The sequence below is a fragment of the Vitis riparia genome, chromosome 19, assembly GCF_004353265.1.
Source record: "Vitis riparia cultivar Riparia Gloire de Montpellier isolate 1030 chromosome 19, EGFV_Vit.rip_1.0, whole genome shotgun sequence".
NCBI classification, from domain to species: Eukaryota; Viridiplantae; Streptophyta; class Magnoliopsida; order Vitales; family Vitaceae; genus Vitis; species Vitis riparia.
The window spans coordinates 18,408,506-18,423,250 of record NC_048449.1 but is presented as its reverse complement, the minus strand read 5'-3'; the positions used below and the strand labels follow the sequence as shown (position 1 = coordinate 18,423,250).

At 33.5% G+C, this 14,745-nt stretch overlaps 1 protein-coding gene across 1 annotated transcript; it reads left to right on the top strand.

Moving 5' to 3' along the window:
- Positions 1-1,871: 1,871 nt before the first annotated feature.
- On the top strand, positions 1,872-3,352 carry LOC117909333 (probable glutathione S-transferase). Its single transcript, XM_034823332.1, has 2 exons — positions 1,872-2,203; positions 2,825-3,352. The coding sequence occupies exons 1-2, from the start codon at positions 1,889-1,891 to the stop codon at positions 3,167-3,169; spliced, it is 660 nt and encodes a 219-aa protein (XP_034679223.1). The 5' UTR covers positions 1,872-1,888; the 3' UTR covers positions 3,170-3,352.
- The last annotated feature ends 11,393 nt before the right edge of the window (positions 3,353-14,745 follow it).

The following is a 14,745-nucleotide window of genomic DNA, read 5'->3' as shown; positions in this document are numbered from 1 at the left end:
TAAATAAATATTTTATTTAACATGAATACATAAAATCTTATGTCTTAAACTTTTAAATTTTTTCATTATACATTAATTTTTATATTAAAATTTTCTCATTAATTAATTATTATATATTATTATTTTATGTTTAGAGTATCCATAAATAATTTAAAAAAAATGAAAAGATGAAATGATGAAATAAAAAAGATTTCATGAGATAATGAGTAATTAGTATATTAAAAGAAAAGTCAAAAGTTACATTACTTTCTTGGTGAAATGGAGAAAAAATAATAATGCCGACTGTCGGCTTACCATATATGATAAAGCTCTTTCACCTATCATATCAAGGTTTAAAAGTAAAAGAAAAAAATAAATAAATAAAATTGGGTTAATTAGCCTGTGGTGGGGAGAAGAGTTCATACATAATATTTGAATTTTAATAAATATTACTATTAGAGTGGATATTTATAGAATTGTTTTTTTTTTTTCCCACACAATGGGCATTTTGAAAGTTAAAATAATTTTTTAAAAAAAAATCCTTTTTCAGTGCACTTATTAATGATTTCCCCAATTTTTTTTTTTATTAAGAAAAGAAAAAGTACTTTCATCATTGACTTGTCATATAAAAAATTAAAAGAATGAGTAATTATAGAATTTTTTTTTTATTTAGTTACTATGGTGCAGGTTAGAAAAATAACATTAAATTAGAATTCTTAAAAAAATATGTTTTTTTTAACCCTTGTACATCAACATCATCTTCGTGAATTTTCCTTGGCTATGCCTTTGCGTGACATATTTTTGTTGTGGGAACGGTCAGCGTATCGGTGCCTTTTACTTGACTAGCCGACAGCAGTGACGTGGAATGATCCAAGCACTGACGTGGATGCTTCTCTATTTTACCATGTCGTAAACAGAGTTTACTTAATTCTAATGTTATTTAATTAGATTACATGTTTCACAAGCTCACATTTTAAGATTTTTTTTTTTTAAATTATGTATTGATATATATATTTTTTAAATACAGATAATATAATAAAGACTCACATTAAAAAGGATAAAACTTAAAATTTATCACTTAATAACTTAAATTGATTTTAAATTAAATTATATTTAACTTGTTAACTTAAAACTTATCACTTAATTTTTACTTTAAGTATTTAGATTATTTGATAAAATTGACTTAAAATTTGTTTTAAATTATCAAATTGACATATTTATTCTTATAAATTATAATTAAGACATATGAGGTCAAATAATAGTGGAGGTCATAGAGTCATAAAAGAAATCGTTGAGGTAACTATATTAAATGAGGGTAAAAAGATAAATCGAAGATATAGACTTAAAAATAAGTTAATTCTTTTTATTTATTATTTAAATTAGTTTTTTACTTTTAGTTATACTATTAAATTATTTTATCAAATATAGTTAATTTATTTAATGACTTAAATTAAGTTATTAAGTCAATAAGTCAATTTAAGTTATTAAATTAATTTATTAAACACCTACTAAATTTTCTTTCATCTATTAACATTTTTAGATTGAAAAGTAAGCAGTAAAAGGGCAATTATCAAATTATAATTTTAAAATTAAATTATTTTTATACAAATGATATAAGGATAATAATATATTAACTAACATTTTTAATATATATATGTATGTATTTTTTTTATAAAATAAATGCATTATATTTAGTTAAAATGAGTTGGGTGATAAATAAATAAACTTAAAATATGAGAATTCTGGAGAGACACGAAACTGAGGTAAGAATAGACTATGGAAAGGTAAACAAAAGCTGAGGTAAGGGGTGAGCGTCGCCACCTCCTAGAAATGTCTGAAGTTCTAACATTAGCTATAAGTATTCAACAATTCCCCTTGTGTTCTTCATCAGTTTGAATCTTGTCGAGCAATGGCGGATGAGATTATCTTGTTGAATTTCTGGGCTAGCATCTTTGGTATGAGGGTAAGAGTTGCCCTGGCAGAGAAGGGCCTTAAGTATGAAAAAAGAGAGGAGGACTTGTGGAACAAAAGCCCTCTGCTTCTTGAAGTGAACCCAGTTCATAAGAAAATCCCAGTTCTGATCCACAACGGAAAGCCCATTTGTGAGTCTATGATAATAGTTCAGTATATTGATGAGGTTTGGAACCATAAATCTCCCCTGTTGCCTACTGATCCATACCAGAGAGCTCAGGCCAGGTTCTGGGCGGACTACATAGACAAGAAGGTACGTCTGCTGTTGATTTAAATCATTCTTTTCCATTGATTCATGGAGATTGGATCAGCTTTTGATTATGGTGAGGGATTTGTATAAAAGTTATATTTCTTCACATATTCTCTTTTGATATTTAGTTTTGATGGCTTGTTCGTGGGGTTTGCGGTGTCAAACTAGAACTTCGCTGATTCTCCTCGCTGTTTACTCAGCAAGAGTCCATTTTACATTTCTTATATGGGTTTTGATCTCTTTGTTATGTTGAATCTGAAATATGTTCGTTCAATCCAAAAAAGCAGATCTCAAATGTCTTTTCCCCCAAGAAAGGGGGAAAAGAGGAAGGAAGAGGAGGATACAGAGTCTAGTTTTTAAAGAATGGTGTATAGTTTTTGGTTTTTGTGATCCTGCTGTTCAACATTTTCTTTGATCTCTTTCGTCTCATTTTCTATATGATACATTCTTTCTGATTCTGATAGGTTTCTTTCACCCTTCATTTTGCTCCTAGTATATGAGAGTTTTCTATGCTGAAGGGACCTTAATAAATTTGTCCAACTATACAAGAAGTTGAAACTTGATGAAATGCTCCAAAAAAAAAATGACCCTTTTCTCTCTTTGACTCCACTATGTTTCACGCAGCTCTATGACCTTGGAAAGAAGATACTGTTAACCAAAGGAGAAGAGCAGGAGACAGCCAAGAAGGAATTCATAGAGTGCCTTAAGCTCTTGGAAGGAGAGCTGGGAGAGAAGCCTTACTTTGGTGGTGAAAACTTTGGGTTTGTGGATGTGGCTCTGGTGACCTTCTCTTCCCGGTTTTATGCATATGAGAGCATTGGCAACTTCAGCATAGAGGCAGAGTGCCCCAAGTTGATAGCTTGGACCAAGAGGTGCATGCAAAAGGAGAGCGTGTCGTCTTCTCTTGCGGATCCACACAAGGTCCATGCCTTTGTCATGGGGCTGAGAAAGAAGACTGGAATCGAGTAGAAGTGAAACATCATGGGCTGTTAACTATTTAGTATTGTTTTGGTACAATAAAAGGAGTGCTTGTTACGCTAATGCGTAATCTATAATGATATTATGCACCATAGATAGAATTGGTTATGTCACGTTTTCTAAATAACCTTTGTAATAGTTTTTTTTTTTCTGATTTATATATTTGGCAAAAGATAGTCTAAAATGATTTAATTTATCTGTCTAGTCCATTGGACCTCAAAGTCACTGTTGTCAACTGTTTCTTACCACAAGTTCACAAGCTTCATCTTACATTATCTTTGAGAGAATAAAAAAAGACTTAGTGGATGTTTAGTAAACCAACTTAATAATTTAAAGTGACTTAATAACTTAATTTAAGTTATTAAATAAATTAAGTATATTTGGTAAAATAAATTAATGATATGACTTAAAGTAAAAATAACTTTAAGTAATAAGTAAAAACAATTAACTTATTATTAAGTTCATATATTTATTTTATATTTTTATTATCAATTACCCTAGTTACCTCCACAATCTTTTTACTACTCCATGGCCTCTATTATTACTTAACTTCCTTTTATTATTTATAATTTATGAAGATAAATATGTAAATTTCAAAGATTTAGAATAAATTTTAACTTAATTTTACCAAATAACTTTAATACTTAAGTTAAAATTAAACAATAAATTTTAAGTCAAAACAACTCAAATATAATTTAATTTTAAGTCAACTTAAATCATTAAATAGTAAATATTAAATTTTACCAAACACCCCCTTATAGAGATGTTTTGTTATATTGATTGTATTTAAAAAGTAAAGGAGTTATTGATTGCGATTCCATTTTGTATTAGAAAAATTGATAGACCCCTACTTAACCTTGTGTGTCAAAACTACTATCAGGATACACATGAGAAAGGGAAAATATCCTTTCATACATTAATTAAAAGAATTATCATTCAAAATTTTCAATTTTCACATTCCATGTCAAATTTACAAAACATAAAATTATTCCTTATAAATGTATTAAGTATAAACAATTGAAAGTTTTTGTTACAGAATCAAAATCTACCTTATTTATGTAGTTGACTTACCTTATTTATGTATTGATTATAGGCTTGATTATAAAATGTAAATATAGGACACTTACCTTAGATAGACTAGCATAGCATGTATAAATAGAGATGTTTCTATTATGAATAAAGATATAGTTTACATATTCATTTTCTTTCTTTGCAGTTTACATGGTATTAGAGCCACGTTTGGCTCAAGGGAATTTTCTGGGTTTTGGGTTTTGTTCCTAACAGTCTGGAACAGTAACCTGTTACGTTTTTTGAGTCTGGATTGCGTCACTACCGACCCAAGGAGGAGCGCATTCTTGTTTCCCGAGCGTGGGAGCGCATGAGGCCACCGTTTCTTCACCGATTTGACTTTCCGACGTTTCCCATCTCTCGATCTGACTTTCCAACATTTCTCATCTCTTTCCGACCATTCTCAGGTGGCACTCCAGTGTTCGATCAACTGTTGAGAGGAGCATCTCCTTGGCAGGTTCTGTCCTTTTGATTTGTTCTTTGATTCCTTGTGGAAATTCATTTTGGGTATCAGCTATTTTTGGTTTGCTGCTGGAATTATATTTATTGTGGCAATTGAATATCAATTAAAATGACTCACAACAAAGCTTCTATAACTGAAATAGTTCCAGCACTGTCCAAAATAACTGATTATAAATTAAATGACACTAATTATCTGGAATGGAGCAAGACAATTAGAGTTTATTTGCGTAGTGTTGAAAAAGATGACCACCTGACCATGGAAACCCCTGATAATGAAACTAGAAAGACTTGGATAAGGGATGATGCACGTTTATTCCTACAAATAAGGAATTCTATTGATAGTGAAATTGTTGGACTACTTAATCATTGTGAGTTTGTTAAAGAATTAATGGATTATCTGGAGTTCTTATATTCTGGCAAAGGGAATCTGTCCTGAATGTATGATGTGTGCAAAGCCTTCTATCGTGCTGAAAAAGAGGCCAAATCTCTCACAGCTTATTTTATGGATTTTAAGAAGACTTATGAGGAGTTGAATGTACTTTTACCTTTCAGTACTGATATTAAGGTGCAACAAACTCAGAGAGAAAAAAATGGTAGTAATGAGTTTTTTAGTTGGCCTTCCATCTGAATTTGAAACTGCTAAATCTCAAATTCTTTCCAGTTATGAGATTGGTTAACTTCAAGAAGTGTTCAGTAGAATTTTGCGTACTGAAGGTACCCCATCTATCCAACAGACTAATAATGTTCTTGTTGCCAAAGGAGGAAGCAATGATACTGGGAGAAAATCAAACAATAGGGGAGGAAGCAAGACTTTTGATAGCTATAACAATGATTCAAGCAACATTGTTTGCTACTACTGTCATGAGCCTGGCCATACCAAGAAATACTGCAAGAAATTACAAAACCATAATCAAAGAAATCAGATTGCTAATGTTGCCACCGCCTTTAGTACTTCTTCAAGTTCTTCTGATAAGACGGTCATGGTCTCAGCCGACGATTTTGCAAAATTCTCTCAGTATCAAGAATCATTGAAGATTTCTACTCCGGTTACTGCTCTTACTGAGACAGGTAAAACATGTCTTATCTCCTCCTCAAACAAATGGGTAATTGATTCAGGTGCCACTAATCACATGACAGGTAATCCTAAAACATTCTCTAGTTTTCGATCACATTTAGCCCCTTCTCCTGTTACCATTGCTGATGGGTCAACTTCTAATGTTGTAGGTTCTGGGACTGTCAAACCAACATCCTCTATCACTTTGTCATTTGTTCTACCTAAGCTTGCCTTTAACTTGATATCTGTCAGTAAACTTGCCAAAGATCTGAACTATTGTATCTCATTCTTTCCTGACCATTACCTTTTTCAGGATCTTATGACGAAGCAGATTATTGGTAAAGGACATGTATCTGATGGTCTTTACATTCTTGATGCGTGGGTACCTCGGTCGGTTGCTTGTTCTAGCATCGCTTCTTTAGTTAAAGTTCATTGTCATTTGGGACATCCCTTTTTACCAGTGTTAAAGAAGTTATGGCCTCAGTTTCATAGTTTACCTTCATTTAATTGTGAATCATGTCATTTTGCAAAGCATCACCGTAGTTCGTTAAGCCCAAGAGTTAATAAGAGGGCTGAATTTATTTTTAAGTTAGTACACTTTGATGTTTGGGGACCTTGTCCTGTTACTTCTAAAACTGGATTTCGATATTTTGTTACATTTGTGGATGATTTTTCTTGAACAACTTGGGTTTATTTTATGAAGAATCGGTTTGAAGTTTTCTCTCATTTTTGCGCATTTTGTGCTGAGATTAAAACATAGTTTAATATCTCTATATGAACATTGGAATTGATAATGGTAAAGAATATATGTCTAACTCATTTCAGAGTTACATGACTCAACACGGGATTCTTCATCAATCCTCTTGTGTGGATACTCCTTCTCAAAATGGAGTTGCTGAGAGAAAGAACAGACATTTACTAGAAACAACTCAGGCACTCTTGTTCTAGATGAAGGTTCCTAAACAGTTTTGGGCTAGTGCGATTTCTACTGCTTGCTTTTTGATTAATCGCATGCCATGTACAATACTCAATGATCAAATCCCATACAGTAAATTGTTTCCAAAGAAGTCTCTATGTCCAGTTGAACTACGAATTTTTGGAAGCACTTGCTATGTTCGAGATGTAAGGCCATTTGTGACTAAACTAGATCCCAAAGCCCTGAAGTGTGTGTTCTTAGGGTATTCTCGTCTTCAGAAAGGTTATCGATGCTTTTCTCCTGATATCAACAAGTATGTGGTATCAACTGATGTGGTATTTTCAAAAGATACACTTTTTTATTCTTCACCCCCAAATTCAGAAAGTATGGGGGAGGGTGAAAATTGGCTCATATATCAAGAAACCATCCCAAGTACTCCCATTGATTCTTCTGAGCAACCACAAGCTGTTGTTGACTTACTGCCTGCTCCAGCTAAGCCACCAATTGTTCAGGAATACTCCAGGCGTCAGGAGACAAAAGATACATGTCCTGCACCAACTTCTTCGTTATTTGATCCTCCCAGTGACCTTGACCTCCCCATTGGTCTTCGTAAAGGTAAACGTCAATGGAAATCAGTTTATTCCATTGCTAATTTCATTTCTTATGATCACTTGTCTCCTTCCTCGAGAGCTTTTGTTGCCTCTTTAGATTCTGTCTCTATTCCCAAAACTGTCAAGGAAGCCTTGAACCACCCTAGATGGTATAATGCAATGCTTGAGGAAATACAAGATCTAGAAGTCAATCACACATGGAATCTAGTTGATTTACCAATAGGAAAGAACGTTGTGGGATGTAAGTGGATCTTTGCAATAAAAGTTAATCCTGATGGCTCAGTGGCACGACTGAAGGCCAGACTTGTAGCTAAAGGCTATGCTCAGACTTATGGGGTGGAATATTCTGATACTTTCTTTCTAGTAGCCAGACTTGCTTCAATCCGCCTGATTATATCAATTGCTACTTCTCAGCATTGGCCCCTACACCAGCTGGATATAAAAAATGCATTCCTTCACGGAGATCTCTAGGAAGAAGTATATATGGAGCAACCACCTGGGTTTGTTGCTTAGGGGGAGTATGGGAAAGTGTGTCATCTCAGAAAATCTCTCTATGGATTGAAGCAGAGTCCTCGAGCTTGGTTTGGCAAGTTTAGTGAGGTGATTCAACAGTTTGGGATGAATAAAAGCAAAGTTGATCATTCAGTCTTCTATAGACAGTGACCAAATGGTATTATTCTTGTTGTTGTTTATGTTGATGACATTGTCCTTACAGGAAATGATTGTGCAGGAATTTCTTCTCTCAAATTGTTTATGCATTCCAAGTTTCACACAAAGGACTTGGGCGAGTTAAAATATTTCTTCGGAGTAGAAGTATCAAGAAGCAAAAGAAGAATCTTCTTGTCACAGAGCAAATATGTTCTTGACTTACTTGCAAAAACTGGAAGATGGAAGCCAAGCCATGTAGCACACCAATGATTCCTAATGTACATTTGATGAAAGATGATGGTGATCCATTTGATAATCCAGAAAGATACAAAAGATTGGTTGGGAAATTGAATTACCTTACAGTGACTTGCCCAGACATTGCTTATGCAGTTAGTATTGTTAGTCAGTTTATGTCTGCACCTACAGTGAAGCATTGGGTAGCTTTGGAGCAGATTTTGTGTTATTTGAAAAGAGCTCCTAGTCTAGGCATATTGTACAGCAATCATGGACATGCTCAAATTGAGTGTTTTACAGATGCTGACTGGGCTGGATCCAAAGCTGATAGACGATCCACAACATGATTTTGTCTTTGTTGGTGGGAATCTTGTATCTTAGAAGAGCAAGAAGCAGAATGTGGTATCTCGGTCTACTACAGAATCAGAATACAGAGCCATGACGCAAGCCACGTGTGAAATTATGTGGTTGTATCATCTTCTAATTGAGATTGGAATAAAGACTCACATTTCATTCCACATGCTGGGATAATAGATACATACTTGGCAAAAACAAGAACATCATATTTGCAAATAAGTACATTCTGTTAAAAAATAAGTGCATTGCATGTACATCATATATGTCGCTCATTTGCTCTAATTTGGACATGATCTTCCACTTTTATAGGTTTAGGGATGCATTTGCATACTTTATATATCTCAATCCACATGCTAGCATAGTAGTTACATCTTTAGCAAAAATAAGTACATCATATTAAAAAATGCATACATCCGGTTTAAGAATAAGCAGATTGCGTGTACATTATGTATGTGACTCATTTGCCCCAATTTGGACATGATCTTACAATTTTGTAGGTCTATGCATGCATTTATGGACTTACCACATCTCATTCCTCATGCTAAGATAGTAGATACATCCTTAGCAAAAATAAGTACATCATATTAGAAAATAAGATCACATTTAAAAATAAGTATATCACATGTACATCATGTACGTGACTCATTTGCCCTAATTTAGACATGATCATTTTCTTTTGTTAGCTTAAGCATGCATTTACAAACTTACCACATCTCATTTTATATTATAGGATAGTGATCCATTCTTGGAAAAAAAATAAGTGTTAGCCCAAGGGTTCTCCTAATCAGGTTTTGATGATAACAAACCATGGTAAAATTAATAATTGGTTTGAATTGTAAATAATCTCATGTATTAATTTGTAAATTCATCAAAGGACCTAATGGATATAAGATCAAGACGTTTATAAGACCTTTAATCATAGGAAACAAATGTAAGATGAATGCATGGTGCACTTAGGTTTTACATATCATTTCATGCATCTTTGGAAAACTCGATTTATTCTTTAAAGTTACAAATGTACCTTAGGCAAAACGTTTCAAAATTGGCATATTAATTTACCTAAAGACCTTGTCTAAGTGTTAGAAAATAAAAGAATAGAAAAAGATAGGTTTTCGAGGCCAAAAGGTTGAACCAGTTGAGACACTAGGCCAACCAGCTCAACCGGCCAAGGTACCGGTCGACCAGTTCCCTTTGCCCGATCGAGGTCCGGTTGAGGAGTGCAAAAAAACTCTCTCATTAATTTCCAGTAGCCTTCCCTTCTCGATCGAGGTATCCTCCTTCCCGGTCGAGGTCCGATTGAAGCAATGGTAACTTGCCAAAGCATTAAATGCTCCAGCGGCTAGTGAACCAGTCGACCCTCAGCTCGATTGGTTGAGACTATTTTTTGTTTTTCTTGGCTCCCAAAGTTAGAAACCTATAAATTGAGAGCTCCACTTCATTTATGACATAGAGAACACTTGAATTTATTTGTCTACCCACTTGTTCTTGCCTTAAAAGCTCTCATTTCTTTCTTGGTGCATTAAATCTTCACTTGCATATCCTTTAGTGCACCCTTGTGAGTCATACTAGCTTTGATTTGTATTTAAGCCATTATTGAGCTAGGTTGAGATAAAATCATTCTTGTAAATTGAATGTTAGAGCCTTCAAGTGAGTTGAATCTTGAAGAGATTGTGTAAGAGCCCATTAGAGTTAGAATCCAAGTGTAAAGGAGATTAGAAGTTTGGTTGAAGCTTCAAGTTAGTGGAACCCTCACTTGGTTAACAACTTGAGGAGAGTGAACGTAGGCAAGAAAGTGTCGAACCACTATAAAATCTGAGTTTGAATTTTCTAACTCTCTCTTTATATTTGCTTCTATTGTGCATGAATTTGTTGTGTTCAAAAAGATTTTTAAATACCCAATTCATCCCCCCTCTTGGGTGTTTTTCTCATTAAGATTAGCCTTTATTTTTTTAATTGGTATCAAAGTTGGACCTCTTGTTTAAGACTTAATCATCTAAAAGGAAATGACTATTCCATCAAGCTCATCTTACATTGAAAGTTTTACAAAAAATAGAGCTCCATTTTTTATGGGAACCGACTATCCCTATAGGAAAACTAAAATGACTTGGTATTTACAATCAACCGATTTAGACGTATGGGACATCATTGAAGATGACCAAACTTTTCCTACAAAACTAGTTGATGGAGTTATGGTTCCAAAACCCAAGCAAGAATGGAATGAGCTTGATAGAAGAAATTTTCAATTAAATGCTAAGGTTGTTTTCACTTTGCAATGTGTTATGGATAGAAATGAATATAATAGAATATGTCAATGCAAATCGGCTAAAGAAATTTGGAGATTGCTTGAAATAACTCATGAAGGAACAAATCAAGTGAAAGAGTCAAAAATCAATTTACTTGTTCATAACCATGAATTATTTTTTATGAAAGAAAATGAGACTATTGTTGAGATGATCACTAGGTTCATCGACATTGTCAATGGTCTTGAAGCATTGGGAAAGACCCACAAGGAATCTGAAAAGGTGATGAAGATCTTGAGGTCACTTCCATCAAAGTGGCATACAAAGGTTACCGCAATTCAAGAAGCAAAAGACTTGACCAAGCTACCTATGGAGGAGCTCATAGGGTCATTAATGACATATGAGATCAATTTAGCAAAGAAGCTACAAGAAGGTGAAGACAAAAAGAAGAACATAGCTCTCAAAGCTACAACTAAGGAAGAAGAAGATGTTGAAGAAGATGATGATTTAGCCCTCTTCATAAGAAAGCTCAACAAATACATGAGGAATGAAAGCTTTAGAGGAAGAAGGTTCACCTCTAGAAGAGACTTTTCTAAAAAGGAATCTTCATCTCATGGTGACAAGGAGAAATGGGAAGAGAAAAGAGATTTGGTGTATTTCAAATGCAAGAAACCGGGACACATTAAATATGATTGTCCTCTCTACAAAAGTGAAGCCAAGAGGAGAATGAAGAACGCAATGATGGCCACTTGGAGTGAAAGTGAAGAATCCTTCGAAGAAGAAAAGGAGAAAGAAGTGGCAAACAAGTGCTTCATGGCAATAGATGAATTTGATGAGGTAAACTCTAACTTTAGTGATGAAGATATGCATGATGTTTTGAAGAATTGTATGAGGATTTTGAAAAACTTAGTTTGAAAAATATTTCTCTTAAAAAGAAAATTCAACAACTTGAAGAAGTAAAAGAAAAAATTTCAATTGCTAAAATTTCTAAAACTCGTCTTGAAAAAGAAAATGAGATTTTGAGAAAGAAAAATGAATAGTTGACCTCCTCTCTTTTAATATTTTATTGTGGACAAAAATCTTTTGAAATGATTATAACTAGCCAAAATTGTGTTTTTAACAAACAACAAGGGCTAGGATTCAAATCTTCAAAAAATCAAAAGTATTTTAAAAACTATTTTGTAAAAGAATCCACAAGTGCAAGTCCTTCCACTACTTGCAACTTTTATGGAAGAGGAGGGCCCATTAGTAGTACATGTCCTTTAAGAAATGGTTCTCAAAAGAATTCAAATGCAAAAGCTAAGAAGGTTTGGATTGAAAAATCCAAGGTCACTAACCCTCAAGGACCCAAAAGGATATGGGTACCTAAATCAACTTGAGTTTTATGTTGTAGGGTTCAAGAAGGATAAGTGGTTCTTGGATAGTGGATGCTCAAGACACATGACCGGAGATGAATCCAAGTTTGCTTTCCTTACAAAGAAAAATGGAGGATATGTTACTTTTGGAGACAATGCAAAAGGAAGAATCATTGGTCAAGGCAACATTGGTAATGACACATCCTCTCTTATTTAAGTGTTTTATTAGTAGATGGTCTAAAACATAACCTTTTAAGCATTAGTCAATATTTGTGACAAAGGTTTTTAAGTGATTTTTGAAGCATCTCATTGCATCATCAAGGATATTCAAAATGATAAAACCATCTTCATGGGCCATAGATGTGATAATGTTTATGCTATAAATATTTCAAAATATGATGACCATGATAGATGCTTTTCAAGCATGCATGATCAAAGTTGGTTGTGGCATAGAAGGTTGGGACATGCTAACATGAACCTCATTTCCCAACTCAACAAAGATGGACTTGTTAGAGGCCTTCCCAAAATAAATTTTCAAAAAGACAAAGTTTCTGAAGCTTGTCAAGTGGGAAAGTAAATAAAAAACTCTTTCAAAAACAAAAATTTCATTTCCACATCTAGGCCTCTTGAGTTGTTGCATATGGATTTATTTGGTCTCTCTAGGACACCAAGTCTTGGAGGAAAATCTTATGCATGTGTTATTGTGGATTACTTCTCTAGATACACATGGGTCTTATTTTTAAATCAAAAGAATGAAGACTTTTATGAGTTTTCAAAGTTTTGCAATAAGGTTCAAAATGAAAAAAGGTTTTACAATTACTTGTATAAGAAGTGATCATGGGAGAGAATTTGAAAATATTGATTTTGAAGAATATTGCAATGAGCATGGAATTAACATAATTTTTCGGCTCCTAGAACTCCTCAACGAAATGGGTTAGTTGAAAGGAAAAATAGAACTCTTTAAGAAATGGCTGAAGTGATTAACACTTCTTGTTATGTTTTAAATAGAATATTATTGAGGCCCATTCTTAAGAAAACTCCCTATGAGCTTTGGAAAAACAAGAAACTCAACATTAGCTATTTCAAAGTCTTTGGGTGCAAATGTTTTATATTAAATACCAAAGACAGTCTTGGAAAATTTGATGTAAAATCGGATGATGGAATTTTCCTTGGTTACTCAACTTCAAGTAAAGATTTTAGAGTTTTTAACAAAAGAACCATGTTTGTAAAGGAATCCATCCATGTTATTTTTTATGAATCTAACAATTCTTTCCAAGAAAGAGAAAGTTTTGATGATGATTTAGGTTTGGAGACCTCCATGGGAAAATTGAAAATTGAAGATAGAAGGCAACAAGAAGAAATAGGAGAGGATCCCAAGAAAGAAGAATCACCATTGGCACTACCCCCTCCTCAACAAGTGCAAGGTGAATCAAACCAAGACCTTCCTAAATATTGGAAGTTTGTCATCAACCACCCACAAGATCAAATTATAGGTAATCCATCTAGTGGGGTAAGAACTAGATTATCTCTTAGAAATATTTGTAATAATCTTGCTTTTATCTCTCAAATTGAGCCTAAAAATATAAATGATGCTTTAGTTGATGAAAATTGGATGATTGCTATGCAAGAAGAGTTAAATCAATTTGAAAGAAATGAAGTATGGGAATTAGTACCAAGACCTTCACATCAAAGTGTTATTGGAATTAGATGGGTCTTTAGAAATAAAATGAATGAATATGGCATAATTGTTAGAAATAAAGCAAGATTAGTAGCCTAAGGTTTTAATCAAGAAGGAGGGATAGATTATAAAGAAACCTTTGCCCCCGTAGCTAGGTTGGAAGCCATTAGGATGCTACTTGCCTTTGCATGTTTTAAAGACTTTGTTTTATATCAAATGGATGTGAAAAGTGCTTTTTTAAATGGTTTTATAGATGAAGAAGTATATGTTGAACAACCACCCGATTTTCAAAGTTTTAACTTTCCTAACCATGTTTTTAAACTTAAAAAGATACTTTATGGTTTAAAACAAACACCTTGAGCATGGTATGAAACATTGAGTAAATTTCTTTTGAAAAATGGTTTTAAAATTGGAAAAATTGACACAACTCTTTTCATAAAACCAAAGAAAATGATATGATCTTAGTTCAAATATATGTTGATGATATCATTTTTGGTGCTACTAATATTTCTCTTTGTGAAGAATTTTCTAAGTGCATGCATAGTGAGTTTGAAATGAGCATGATGGGAGAACTCAACTTCTTCATTGGACTTCAAATCAAGCAACTAAATGAAGGAACCTTCATCAATCAAGCAAAGTATATAAGAGATCTTCTCAAAAGGTTCAACATGGAAGAAGCCAAAATAATGAAGACTCCAATGAGTTCATCCATCAATCTTGATAAGGATGAAGTAGGTAAATCCATTTACTCTACTATGTATAGAGGCATGATAGGTTCTTTGCTATATTTGACCGCTAGTAGACCCGACATTATGTATAGTGTATGCTTGTGTGCTCGATTTCAATCTTGTCTTAAAAAGTCTCACTTAGTGTCGTAAAATGAATTCTTAGATATTTGAAAGGGATAATGGACATAGCCTTATGGTATCCTAAGAGTGATAACT